At 40.5% G+C, this 15179-nt stretch overlaps 1 protein-coding gene and 1 pseudogene across 5 annotated transcripts in view; both read left to right on the top strand.

The window, feature by feature from the left end:
* Positions 1 to 15179, top strand: part of Rnf24 (ring finger protein 24) — a 77971-nt gene that overhangs the window by 45003 nt on the left and 17789 nt on the right. For all 5 annotated transcript variants that reach the window (XR_003849961.1, XM_029564843.1, XM_008835883.3 and 2 more), the window contains one exon: positions 5448 to 5597. Coding sequence is in view for 4 of the 5 variants with exons in the window: in XM_029564843.1 (XP_029420703.1) it covers positions 5455 to 5597 (143 nt within the window). In the remaining variant the exon portion in view is untranslated. The remainder of the gene's footprint in view (positions 1 to 5447; positions 5598 to 15179) is intronic.
* Positions 11599 to 13832, top strand: LOC103736416 (annotated as a pseudogene).

Here is a 15179-nt window from a genome sequence, read left to right as displayed (position 1 = left end):
GAATGAAGTGACCCTCTTTATCTCTTCTGATTAGTTTTAGTTTGAAGTCTATTTTGTCAGATATTAGAATTGCAATCCCTGCTTGTTTCTTAGTGACATTAGTTTGGAATATTCTTTTCCATCCTTTCACCATAAGATAGGGCCTGTCCTTGAAGGTGAGATGGGTTTCTTGAAGAAACCTGTGTCTTTTGACTGGGGAGTTCAGTCCATTGATATTTAAAATTATTATTGAAAGATGTGTATTATTTGATATCATTTTGAATACTGTTTGCATTTTTTGTCTAATTTTGTGTTTCCACAATTATACCATCATATAGTTTCTTTCTCTTGTCCCTGGAATATAGTTGTTCCTTTCTCCACTCTTTATATTGCTTCAAGTGTTCTTTAAAGGGCCGGGACATGTATTCTTTCAGCCTATTCATGTGGAAATTTTTCTTTCCCCTTCAGCTATAATAGACATTTTGAGGTGGGTAAAGCATTCTGGGTTGACACCTGTGATCATTTAGAACTGGAAATACCTTGGTCCAGACTTTTCTGGCTTTCGTAGTTTGCACTGATAAGTCAGCTATAATTCTAATGGATTGTCCTTTATATGTGAGCTGGTATTTTTCTTTTGCAGCTTTCAGTATTTTTTCTTTGTTCTGTACATTTAGTGTTTTTACTATGATATGCCATGGACAGTTTTCTGGTCCTGTCTATTTGGTGTTCTAGGTGCTTCTTGTATTTATATGGGGATGTCTTTCCTTAGCTTTGGGAAATTTTCTTCTACAATCCTGTTTAAGATCTGGTCAATACCATGAACCTGAAATTCTTCTCCTTCCTCTATGCCTATGATGCATAGATTTGGTCTTTTCATGGTGTCCCACATCTCCTGCATATGCCATTCCTTTTTTTAAAAAATGTTTCATAATCTTTGCTTTAGCGGTCCAATTTTTCAACTTTATCCTCCAGTGTTGATATTCTGTTTTCCATCTTATTCATCCTAGTGGTGAGGCTTTCTCCTGTTGTTTTTAATTGGCTTATTGAGTTTTTCACTTCCTTCTTCATTTCAGCCTGAGATTTCTTCAATGTTTCTCTTTTGTGAACTCAGTCAGAAGTTTATCCCTATCTTTTTTAGTTGTTTGTTTGTATGTTCTTTAAATTCTTTTAATTCCTTGGTCATATTTATGATTGTTCTTTTAAATTCTGCGTCCTGGGTTATCTCTGGGGAGCTCTTCTTGTAGAACTCTTCTACAAGACTAGTAGAATTTGGTGGGTACATGCTGTTCTGGTTTTCCATTATTATTATTTTACTGTTGGGATTTTGGCATGTAGATTTCTTTTCTTGTTTGTGAATCTGGTATGAAACTCAAGCCTTCATTAGTTGAGTTGAAGTTTGCTTCTGTTTATATTATTGGTGTGCCTTGGTTGCCTATTGGGTATGTAAAGCTGGTTGGTCTAGGTTTCAGGTTCTCTCAGATTTTATTTTGGAGGGAACTGATGGCTTCAGATCAGCTACTCAGGAGCTCCCACAGAGGCCCAAGTCAGGCTCCAGTAAAGTACACTCAGGCTTCCTTCTAATGTCTGGACAAGCAGGCACTACAGCACAATTTGGGAAGTTCACTAAGGGGAGGCCTGATTTTGGCACTCTCAAGCAGTCTGCTGAGTTCTCAGTTTCTATCTCAGGCGGAGGCCAGATCCAAGCACCTTCAGGCAGTCTGCTAAGGTTTTAGCCCCTACCCTACTCTAGGGCAGAGAGCTCTACCCCTGGAGAATTGGGAGAGGCCTCACGTAATCCCATTTAGGGGGTTGGGCACGGTGTGATTTGGGGAAGCTTACTACCAGGCGGAGGGCAGATGGAGGCACTCTCAGGTGGTCTGCTAAGGTCTGCTTTATTTTTTAAATATTTTCTTTATTATTTTTACTTTATGTGTATGAGTGTGTTGCCCACATGTGTATAAGTGCACCCATGTCATACAACGCCCTCAGAGATCAGAAGAGGACATTGGATCCACTGGAACTGGAGTTAGGATGGTTGTTAGCTGCCACATGGGTGCTAGGAATAGAACCCAGGTTCTCTGGTGCTCTTAACCGCTGAGCCAACTCTCCAGCCCAAGAGCTTTCTTTTTCTAATGTGCAAGGTAGAGAGGAAAAAATTATAAGCAGCACGAACAAGCTATGAGCAGCTTCTTGATCTTTTATACTTCAGTTGGAAATTGCATGACACTAGAACAATAAAAGACTTGCTTGGTACAAAGTGAAAAAAATTGAGATGATCAGGAAAAATGAGCTGATACCAGAGTCATCATGTCTAGGTAACTATTGTTGCTTCTTTTTTCCCCCTTTCAAATATAATTTTTAATTCTTTAAAAATTTCATATACACATTAGTTATTTTCCTGTTACTGTGATAGACTACCCTGACAAAAAGCAGGTGTGGGGAGAAAGGGTTTATTTGGCTTACAGTTCCAGAGGGACACAGTACACCATGGCAGGGAAGGCATGGCAGCAGGAGCAGGACACTAGCCTGGCATTCAGGAAGCAGAGGGAGAGCACTGTGCTTCTTAGTTTTTTGTCAACTTGTCACAAATCTATACATACCTGGGAAGAGGGAATCTCAGTTAATTAATTCCCTTCATCAAATTGGCCAGTGGCCATGTCTATGGAGCATTTTGTTGATTGTTGATTGATATGAGAGAGCCCAGCCCACTGTGGGCAGTGCCATCCCTGGGCAGGTGGGCCTGGACTGTATAAGATGAATAGCTGAGCAAGCCAGGGAAAGCAGTGATGGAGCTATATAAGAGCAAGAAGAACACTAGGTGGCAGCTCAAATCCATAGGTAGAGATGAGTCCTAGAAATAGTATGTGTGAGTGAATATAGAAGACTTTATCAGCTGGGCATAAGCATAGCACATGGTGGGGGGGCAGGAGGATCAGGAGTTCAAAGTCACCCTCAGGTTCATACATAGTAAGTGCAGACTCAAGATCCTCCTGCCTCAGACTCCCAAGTGTTAAGATTATATGATTCCTATGATAACTGGGGGGGTGGAGGGGCATAAGTTTAGAAGTGGACATACTGGTTGTTATTAGAAGTTAGGTACTAAGGTAAAAATAAAGGTGAAGGATGGGAGTGTGTTTGAGAATCTTGTATTAGAATTTCTGTTTAGTTTAACTGTTATGGTAGATACATATAACATCCCCCTCAGGTCAAACACCAATCTTTCTGTTTCTATAGTGTGCTGGATAGCTTTAGTGTCAACTTGACACACCTGGGTTGAGGGAACCTCAATCCTGGAATTTCCTCTATTGGAGTGGCCTGTGGCCATGTCTGAGGGGCATCTTCTTGATGAGTGATGTGGGAGGGCCCAGCCCACTAGGGGTGATGCCACCCCTAGGCAGGTGGGCCTGTGTTGCATAAGAAAGCAGGCTGAGCAGGGGCCAGGGGAGCAAGCCAGTAAGCAGCATTCCTCCATGGGCTGTGCTCCAGCTCCTGCTTCCAGGTTCCTGCCCTGAGTTCCTACCTTGGGCTCCCTGATGAACTGTGACCCGGGAGATCTAAGCGGAGTAAACCCTTTCCTCCCCAAGTTGGTATTGGTCAGAGTATTTTGTCACAGCAATGAAGAAACAAAGTAGGACATATGGATTTAGTTCTTCTGGATATTTCACATACACAGAATTATATATAACATGACTTTTTGTATCTGGCTTCTTTTACTTGGTATGTTTTCAAAGTTTATTCATGCTATAGCATGAATTACCAATTCACTCCTTTTTATGACTGACTTGTACTCCATTATAGGAGACAAACCACAATTGTTTATTCGCTTCTTGATGAACATCTAAGCTTTTCTACTTTTGAGCTATAGAGAACTGTGTCGCTAAGAATATTTGTGTACTGGGGACTGAAGAGATATACTGCTCTTATAGAGAGCCTGAGTTTGGTTCCCAGTACCCACATCAGGTAGCTCACAGCCGCCTGTAACTCCAGCTTCAGGAGGAATCTAACTCCTTTGGTCTCTCACAGCACTAGCACCTAGATGCACAAACCCATACACATAATTAAAAATAAAACAAAAATTTTTAAAGAATATTTGTATATCAGAATATGTTTGAGTCTCTACCTTCTAATTTTTTGGAGGTACATTACTAGGAATAGAATTGCTGGGTCATATGATAATTCTATTTAGCTTTTTTTTTTTTTTTTTTTTTTTTTTTTAATCCTGGAGACAGGGTCTCTTTGCTTAGCCCTGGCTTGCCTAGAACTTTCTGTGTAGACCAGGCTGGCCTTGGATTCAAAGATCAGCCTGTCTCTGCCTCCCAAGTGCTGGGATTAAAAGTGTATGCCACCATACATGGCTCTGTTTCACTTTTTGAGAAAAAAACAAACATTTGATGCTACATTTAGTCATCTGTTGTGAGAGATAGGAGTTTGTGTATGTGTGTGTGTGTATGTGTGTGTGTAAAATGGGTAGGCATGCATGTGCTGTGGTGCTTTTGTGGTGGAGGTCAGAGGACAGCTTTTCAGAGTTTGTTCTCTCCCCTTTACATGGGTTCTGAGGATGGAACTCAGGTTGTCAGGCTTGTACTGCAAGCACTTTATCTGCTGAGCAATCTCTCCGACCCAAGTGAGTTGTTATTTTTCATATATTACCATTATTTATACTGCTACGTTAAGGAACAAGTTATTAAGTTTAATGAGTCTGAAAAGTCTTAATACATTTAAAAATATTTTTATTCAAGAATTTCATAAAATGTATTTTTGTTATTCAGACTCCCCCTCCACCCCCACCGTACTACCTCCCCCTGACTTCATGTCCTCTGTTATTATTTGTCTACTTTAAAAAAGTAGAAAATCTAATTGTTTTTCCCAGGTGCTCTTGAGTGTGGGTCTATGCCTTGGAGTCTGGTCAACCTACTAGGCATCACACCAGTAAGAAAAACTGACTCTCCCTTTCCTAGCATCTATCAATTGCCAATAGCTCCTCAGTTAGGGCTGGGGCTTCCTGCCCACCTCCCGTATCCATGCTGGGCTCCTTTTTGTATTTCTTTGTGGCTGAATGTTCTCGTGTTCATTGATTACAGTCATTATTTCAGTGACATGTTTTATGAATGAATGCATATTGAAATGCTTTATGTTTTGAATCTCTAATAATAAGCACTCCATAAATATTTGGTGTGATGGATGAGTGAATAAATAAATAACAAGAATATTAATACTTTACCTTGTTTCATTTGAGGTCAAGCATTAGAAAACTTTTGCCTCTAACATATATAATGCTATCTTGAGTCTGAGGGGTTTTGTTTTGTTTGTTTTATTTGGATTTTTGAGACAGTCCTAGTATGTAGCCCCTGCTGACCTCAAACTCATGGCCATTCTCCTGCCTTAGCCTCTCAAGGGCTGGGATTACAGGCATGTGCTATCATGCCTGTCCATACTTAATTCTTTTCCATTCTTTTCTTCCCCCACAGTTCATCCATGAGCTCAGATTTCCCACATTACAACTTCAGGATGCCTAATATTGGATTCCAGAACCTGCCTCTCAACATATATATTGTGGTCTTCGGCACTGCTATATTTGTCTTCATCCTTAGCTTACTCTTCTGCTGCTACTTGATTAGGTAATCAATTTTTATTAATCAATTTTTACTTCAGAATATGTTAAATTGGCCAATTTTCTAGGTGCATATTGACTGGACACTTTAATCTTGTGTGAGTTGACAATCAGTAATGTACATTTATGTAGTCTTCAGTCCTATCTGCTGATGGGTCCTTTATAGAAAAAAAACTGTCTCCATTAGTTTTTCTACCACATTAGCATCTGATCCACATAACACTTATGTCATTGTCTCCAAGATTTAATCTGCTTTCAAAGTTGCTCTTCCAGAAGGCATTCACATCATTGCTATCTGAAGTCATTGTGGATCAGAAGACAGTGCCTTAAGATAAGACCTATGCATTTGAAAAGCCTCTTGTGATTGGTCTCAAGATTTTAAGCAGCTATTTGTTGCTAAAGTAGTTGGGTGTTCCAGTGATTACCTGCATAAAACACTAAACACTGTAAGTACATACAGAGACTCAAGACAGAGGAGTACACCTCATTTAAGTGGGTGATAGATTTTGACAGTAAAAACTCATGCTTACCAAGACTTAGCTGACTCATAATTATCTTTTACCTTTTATGTTTTAGGGGTTGGGGGAGGGGCTTTTTTGGTTTTATTTGGGGTGTTTTGTTTTGTTTTTTGGCTTTTTGTGTCAGGGTCTCCTTGTAGCCCTAGCTGGCCTGGAACTTGCTATGTAGATCAGGATGGTCTTAATCTCAAAGAGCCTCCGCCTCTTGAGTGCTAGAGTAAAGGTATGCACCACCATGACCAGCTACCTTTTATGTTTTAAAATCGAGCATAATTTTCAAAGCCAAAACTGAGCCTTTAAAAGTTTTAGATAAGCCAAATGTCGTAGTACATACTTGTAGTCCCAGCACTTGGGTAGAACCAATACAATCAGGAGTTCAAGGCCAGTCTCAGCTACATAGTGAGACCCTGTATCAAAAAATAACAAAAAAATGTTACATGATATTCTTCAAAGAACTTTTCGATGTTTAAAAAAATAGGAAATTAAAGGGAAGGTTGTTTTAAAAAAAAGAAAAGAAGAGAAAAGAAAGCTAGTCTGTAGCCTGCCCAGACTAGCTTTAATTCATACTTCTGCCTCAGCCTTCTGAGTGCTAGAATAGGAAGTCTTTACTGGCTGGGCATAGTAGCTCATGCCTGTAATTCTAGCACTCAGTAGGCTAAGGCAAGCAGATTGCTACAAGTTCAAGGCCAACATCAGCTTCATAATGAGTTCCAGAGTGGCCTGGGTTACAGAGTTGAGACTCTGCCTGGAAAAAAGAAAAATAAAAATTTTTTTTTTAAAGATAGGGAGATCCAGGGCTGGAGACATGGCTCAGCAGTTAAGAACACTGGTTGTTCTTGCAGAAGACCCGGGTTTGAATCCCAGCATCCACATGGCAGCTAACAACTCTCCATAACTCCAGTCCCAGGGGATCCAACAGCCTCTTCTGACCTCCACAGGCATTGCATGATACGGGTGCACTTACCTACATGCAGGCAATACACACATACACATCAAATAAAAATAATAAATAAAAAATGTTTTAAGGTGGGGGGGGCAAGCCAGGTGGCTCATACCTATAATCCTAGCATTCAGGAAGCTGCAGCAGGTAGATCCTGAGTTCAAAGCCTACCTGAGCTATACCTCAAGACCTTGTAATAAATAAATAAATAAATAAATAAATAAATAAATAAATAAATAGATAAATAAATAAATAAATGGGACTAGTAAAGGGAAGATGAGAGGGTTAAAACTGAAGAAATTAGTAAGGATTTGAAACAACTGCTACATAGATACTTAGAATTCTAGGCCTGAAGCAAAAGCAAACCATAGGTCAAGCTTTTGTTGCTGTTTTGTTGTGCTGTGTTATGTTGTATTGCATTGTGGTACTAGGCCCCTTCATGCTGGGCAGGCATTCTACCAGTAAGCTATACTGCAACCTTTAAACTGGGCATAGTGGCACACACCTTTAATCCCAGCACTTACAGAGGCAGAGGTAGGCAGATCTGTTGAGTTCAAGGCAAGTCTGGCCTACAGAGTGAGTTCCAGGACAGCTGGGGCTACAGGGAGACCCTGTCTCAAAAAGACCAAAAAAAAAAAAGAAAGAAAAAGAGAAAAGGTCTCATATTACCTGATTTTAAAACTTAACTACAAAGCTGATACTGGCATAAATTTTATAAAATACAAATCAAAAGAATGGAATTAGGAGTCCTAAAAATACGCCCACATAACTATGGCCAGTTGTTAAGTCAGTAAGAATGCCAGAATCGTTCAGCGAAGAAAGACTTGCTTCTTCAATCAGTGCTGCTGGCCCTGGAAAAGAATAAGGCTCCTTCACACAGTAATACCAAAATTAATTCAAAACGGATCAGTGACCTAAATATGAAGAATTCAAAAGAACTCAAAATTTCATCTTCTTTAGTTTCTTTTAGCAGTATTTTGTAGTTTTCCGTGTGCAAGTCCTTCACTTCCTTGGCTAACTTTATTCCTAGGATTTTTCTTTTGGATACGAGTATAAACAAAATGGTCATCATTCCCTTTGGAGATTGTTTAGTGCTAATGAACAGAAACATAACTAGTTTTGTGTTTTGATAGTTTGTTTTTTATGGGATTTTTTGCCTTAATTTCTTGGTGTTCATATTTGGCACAAAAAGCACAAGTAACCAAAGAAAAAAATAAGTTGGGCTTACAAAAAATTAAATACAGAAGCAATGGCGAGTCTTCCCAATAATTCAGGAAGCTGAGTCCAAGGCTAGCCTGACAATGTAGTAAGACTCCTAAAAAATTAACTAATTGAAATAAAATCAGATTATTTGTGCCAAATGACATCAAGAAACTGAAGATTTGTGGGTACAACATAGTGGAAAATCATATGCTTATATATATGAAGCCCTGGATTTATTGCATCAGAGAAACAGACAGACAGACACTCTGGGTTTGATACCCACATCAAAGGAGAGAGGACAGTCAAGACAGATAGATACTCTGGGTTCAATACCCTGCATCAAAGAAGAGACAGAGACAGATAGAGATGAAAAGGCAACGTACACAATGAAAGAAAAATATTTACACATTCTATATCTGATAACAGCTTAATATCCAGGATATATGAACAACTATTCAATAGCAAGGAGACAACCCAGAGGCTAAAGAGATGGCTCAGCGATTAAGAGCACTGGCTGTTCTTGCAGAGGACCCAGGTTTGGTTCCCAGCACCCACATAACAGCTAACAACTGTCTGTAGCTCCAATTCTAGGGAATCCAGTGCATTGCACAACATGGGTGCACTTACATACATGCAGGCAATATACTCATACACATAAAATAAAAATAATTTTTTAAAAAGACAACCAAATTAAAAACAAGGCACAGGACGTAAATACACAATTCTCCAAAGATAGACAATAAACAAGCAAATAGATCTTTAACATCATTGATCATTAAGGAAATGCAAGTTGAAACAATGAAGCACAAGGCCAACTGAGGCAGAAGGATCTTGAGTTTAAGGCCACCATGGGCTCTATGATGGACTCCAGACCTTAATGATTACATCTTGAGACCCTGTCTCAAAACAACAACTCAAAGTTGGAGGTAGATTTTAAAATGACAAGTGTTAGTGAAGTGTAAAACAATAAGAACCCTCACATCCTGCTAATTGGGAATGAAAATGGTGCAGCTGCTGTGGAAGAGCATTGGCTCCTCAAGATATTAAACAGAATTATTATATGACCCAGCGTTTTCATTCTTTAGTATATACTCAAGACAAATGAAAAGAACGTGTCCTACACAGATACTTATACAGAAATGTTTGTAAATGTATGCATAATAGCCAAAAGGTGTAAACAACCCAGGGTCCATCAACAGATAAATGCATAACAAATTGTACTGTGTACAAATAATGAGATACTATTTGGCCATAAAAAAACTATAAAATACCAATACATGCTACAACTAGGATAAAAGTGAAAACATGCTGGGCATGGTGGCACACACCTTTAATCCCAGCACTCAGGAGACAGAGACAGGCAGATCTCTGTGAGATCCAGACCAAAGAGGGCTCCGTAGTGAGACCCTGTCTCAGAAAAAAGAAAACATACTGAGTAGAAAACCAACTACTACTGGTCACATATTATATGATTCCTTTTTTATATAAAAGACACAGGAGTCAACCTGAAGGACTTCCTAAGTCTAGTCCTAAATCAATTTGAGCAACAAATAATGATCATATTGAATTACAACCTATAGACTAAAACAGATATTCAGGAATAATTGTGTAAATAGATGAAGAAGGAACTCATGGGTGAAATAGAATTAGATATACCAAGAATTAGGAACTACAGAGTGACTGAAGGACCACAGGGTAAGCAAGATAGGTACTAATATTAGTGGGAAAACGTTTGAGTAAAGAGAGGAACATCATTTCAACTTATCTCCCCTAAGATGTGTGCCCGTTACAAGGGTAAAGTAGTAACTTTGTGGTAGAGAAATCTAGTAGACACTGTCTGAAGCAGCTGATGGCAGTCAGTATGTCAAAAGTATGAATGACTAAGGAACTATTAGAGATTAAGGGAGGCTAGGAGACCACCAGATGTTAGATTATAGATAAGGAAAGGACATGAGTGAAAACACTGGTGAACTTTAACTGGGTCTGTCGTTAATAGCAGGTCAATCTCATGTCACTGTTATATGATGCAATTTCCTAGTTGTAATTATACTATGGTTCTATAAATGTGAACATTGGGAAAACTGGTAGAAAACTGTATGTGAGCTGGGCATGGTGATGCAAAAGGCTAAAGTAGGAGAATCTCAAGTTCAAATCCAGCCTGGGCTACAAAGAAAGATCTTGTCTCAAAGCACCTTTAGTGTGTATGGATTTTTTTGTAATCTAAACTGTTTTAAAATAAAAGGGTCTTGTGTATATGTATGTGTGCCTGCATGAGTTTATGTAGCACATTTGTGCAGGTACCTGTGGAGGTCAGGGTGTTAGATCCCCTGGAACTGGAGCTACAGGTAGTTGTGGATTACAGCTTCCTGATGGGAGTGCTGGGAACTGAACTCCGGTTCTCTGTAAGAGCAGTAAGCACTGTTTAACTTCTGATCCATCTCTACAGTCCCTAGAATAAAAGTTGGAATTTTTTGTTTTGTTTTGTTTGTTTTTTGAGACAGGTTCTCCCCAAATGACCTGGAACTCACTATGTAGACTAAGCTGGCCTCTGTCTCACAAAGAGCCATCTGCCTTTCCAGTCTCCACTTGTACTCCTCCAAGGATACCAGTCACATTGAATGTAAGGTGCAGCTTAATCCAGTATGACCTCAGTTTATTAATAATCTGAAATAATCTGAAGGCTACATTCCCAGGTTCTAGTTGGATATGAAGTTTTTAAGGGACACTATTCAAACCAGTATACAAGGATGGGAAAAATAGGCAATTGGAACCAGATGAAAGTCTAAAACATCCACATATGGGATACTCCTGATTGATAACAGGCATGTACCACAATGCAGTGAGAAAAAATGATCCATTTTTTAAAATATTTTATTTTTATGTGTATGAGTGCATGTAGGTAAGTGCATCCGTGTCGTGCAATGCCTGCGGAGGACAGAAGAGGCCATCGGATCCCCTGGAACTGGAGTTATGGATAGTTGTTAGCTGCCATGTGGGTGCTGGGATTCGAACCTGGGTCTTCTGCAAGAATAATCGGTGTTCTTAACCACTGAGCCACCTCTCCAGCCCCAAGATGATTTTTGATAAATGACAAAGCAAGTAAAAATCTGTATAGGGATGAAAAAGGGCTAGAGAGATGGCTCAGTGGTTAAGAACTTGCTGCTCATGTAGAGGACCCAGGTTCAGCTCCCAGCACCCATGTCAGAAGACTCACAACTGACTGTAGCTTCAGTTCCAGGGGTTCCCACACCTTCTAGCCATTACAGGCCCCTGCATGCATATCATTGGTGCACATACAAGCAGGCACATATATATATATATATATATAAATTTGACTGAGACGAGCGAGTTTGTTCGGCCGGTTGCATTGCTATGGGCCAAAGGAGAACACCCGGTAGTGGGTCTCTGGGCCAGGTCCTTATCTGGCATCAGACCCAGTGAAGCCGTAGCCACTGTCACACCAACTCCTGGGGGCCTGGAGAGATGGCTCGGTGGTAAAGAGCACTGGCTGTTCTTCAGGAGGACCCAGTTCGATTCCCAACACCCACATGACAGCTAACAACAGTCTGTAACTCCAGTCCCAGGGGATCCGACACCCTCTTCTGACCTATGCGGGCACTGCATGACACAGTTGCACACAAGTGAACTCAGTGATGGCTATGATTGGGGTCATCTTAATCTTCAGTCAGTGACTGAGCAAAGCTCCCTTGATGACTTACTTGCACGGACAGAATTTGTAGCTGAGAAGCTTAATATTAAGTTTGTGCTCCCTGAGGCTAGAACTGGACTGCTGTCTTTTGAGGAGAGCCAGAGAATTAAGAAACCCCATGAAGAAAACAGTTCTTGAGTATACCAAGGAGGCCAAATTGGGACAGAAAAACTAGCCCAGAAGAACTGAAACAGGCAGAGAAAGATAACTTACTAAAATGGAGACATCAGCTTGTCCGTCTAGAAGAGGAACAAAAGTTGATATTGACTCCATTTGAACAAAATTTGGATTTTTGGTGCCAGTTCTAGAGGGTCATTGAGAGAAGTGATACCGTGGCCCAGATAGTAGATGTTCGAAACCCACTCCTGTTTAGATGTGAGGATTTAGAATGTTATATCAAACAGATTGATGCTGATAAGGAGAACATTATTCTCATAAACAAGGGAGACTTGTTGACTGCTGAGCAGCGGTTCACCTGGGCCACATATTTTGAAAAAGAAGGTGTGAAGGTTATTTTCTGGCCAGCTTTGGCTGAAACATTCCATCTGAGTGGTAACTCTAAGGACCAAGTAAACAGAGTTGCTGGAGCATCCGCCACAGCTGAATCCGAAAGCTCCAGTTTGGATGAGAATGAAATTCCACACAGTGAGACTGACCCATCTCCCACATGGGTTCTCTCTCACTTAGTGACGATTCCATGAGTGTGGCAAAGATGACAGTGAGTATGAGGACTGTCAGGAGGAAGAGGACGATGATTGGCAGACATGATCAGAAGACAGCAGTCCTGATGAGGGGGCCTGTGATCAGGACTGGAAGACACACTACTGTAGATTTTAAGGCTCAGCAGAACAGTCCCAGAGAGGCAGCAGAAACACAGTTTTAGCTACCTGGTATCAAAGCAGGAATTGCTGGAGCTCTTTAAGCAGCTGCACACTGGAAAGAAGGTGAAAGACAGGCAGCTCACTGTTGGACTGGTAGGTTACCCTAATGTTGGTAAGAATTCAACCATCAACAACCATCATGGGCAACAAGAAAGTATCTGTGTCTGCCACGCCTGGTCACACCAAGGATTTCCAGACTCTCTGTGGAGCCTGGCCTCTGCCTGTGTGACTGCCCAGGCCTGGTGACACCATCCTGTGTGTCTACCAAGGCAGAAACGATTTGCAATGGGATCCTCCCAATTGACCAGATGAGAGATCATGTCCCACCCATATTACTAGTTTGCCAGAATATCCCATGACATGTTTTGGAAGCTACCTATGGCATTAATATCATAAAACCTAGAGAAGATGAAGATCCCCACTGACCGCCAACCTCAGAAGAACTGTTGACAGCTTATGGAGTATGCAAGGATTCATGACAGCACATGGACAGCCAGACCAACCTCGATCTGCACACTATATCCTAAAGGATTATGTCAAGGGTAAACTACTGTACTGCCACCCTCCTCCTAGAACAGATCCTATGACATTTCAGCATCAACACCACCAACTCCTAGAGAACAAAACAAAGGTTGATGAAGTAAAAGTGCAGCTGGGCAGAAATCAGAAGGCGAAGCAGATTGAAAATGTAGTTGACAAAACTTTTTTCCATCAAGAGAATGTGAGGGCTCTGACCAGAGGGGTCGAGGCCATGATGGGTTACAAGCCTGGGAGTGGCCTGATGACTGCAGCTGCTGTGAGCACTGAGAATGTGACTGGGAAGCCTTAGAAAAAACATAGCAACAGAAATAAAAAAGAGAAAAGTCGTAGACTTTACAGACACCTGGATGTGAACAGAGCTGAGCAGAAACGGCATCCACACTGCACGTGGACAGGAACAAATGCTGCCGCCTCTGGAACTCCAGCACTGTGGACTGAACCCTGCTCTTGAGCAATCACACGAAGACAGGGCTTCCTGAAATACCAACTGTAACTGAAGTAGTCACCAGAAAGACCAGAGACCTCCTGCCAAAGTCTCATGGGTATTTGTTTGTGTAGCATACACACAAATGCTTATTACTTTTGATTGTTTTTGAATAGTTACTAAAATTAATTTGCCACTAAAAAAATAGATAATTTTATAAAAGAATCTAGACCTCTACCTCATAGCATACATAAAGTCCAGTTTCAGATGGATCTCAGACATAAATGTGGAGGTAAAATAGCATGATTTTCAGGATACAGGAGATTGTCTTTAAACAGTTTCGTATAGCATAGGCTGACCTTGAACTTGCTATGTAGCCATGAATGACCTTGATCCTTCCACCCGCCCCCACCACCCAAGTGTTGGGGTTACAGTTTTGCATCATCATGAATTGCTTTTGGTGAATATCTTCTTACTCTTTGGCTAGGTGGACACTTCTGCAACCAAGTACAAAAAGAAAAAACCTAAATGGAGAAAGTTGATAAATTAGGCTACATTTAAATGTTTAAACTTGAGGGGGCTGGAGAGTTGGCTCAGCAGTTAAGAGCACTAGTTGCTCTTGCAGAGGACGTAGATTCAATTCCCAGTGACCCACATGGCAGCTAACAACCTTCTGTAACTCAGGTTCCAGGGGATCTGACATCTTCTGACCTCCGAGGGCACTATACAACAAGGTACACTTACACGCATGCAAGCAATACACATAGATAATAAGTAAAATTTTTTTTAAAGTTTAAACTTGAACCTACTAAGCAGTTCCAAAGATGTGGAATGAGAACACTCGTGAACGGGACCAGTAGAAGTACTTTGGACTAGCAGCTCTACTCTTTTTTTGTGTCAACAGAAGTGAATCTCTGTGTCCACTAAAAAACTTACAGAAGAGTTTGTGTGACTGTAGCAACTGTATTCAATGGATAGATTCTGCTATATTCATACTATGAAATACTATGTGGCTCAAAAAGGTGGAATTATTACAATATAGATGACTCTCAGTAGGGACTATAGACTGAAAGAAGCCAAACACAAGGGAGGATGTGCCAAGCAGTCCATTTATGTGAAGTTCAAAAGCAGGCGCAGTTGATCTATAGCGATCAGACAGAAGGCAGAATAGGGGTGCTCTATCAGTAAGCATTGATTGAAAGGGGGTCATTTCAGAAGCTTCAGGGATTCTGGGAATGACCTGTATCTTGATATGGATGATAGTTACTCTACTACATGAATTTTTAAAATTTTCGAGCTATATACTTAGTTTTTGCACTTTATTGAATGTGTGCTTTAAGAAAAATGTGACACATCAACTATTGAATCAAATAG

The sequence above is a fragment of the Nannospalax galili genome, unplaced genomic scaffold, assembly GCF_000622305.1.
Source record: "Nannospalax galili isolate Female #2095 unplaced genomic scaffold, S.galili_v1.0 scaffold118, whole genome shotgun sequence".
NCBI classification, from domain to species: Eukaryota; Metazoa; Chordata; class Mammalia; order Rodentia; family Spalacidae; genus Nannospalax; species Nannospalax galili.
This window is presented reverse-complemented; position numbering and strand designations above follow the sequence as displayed.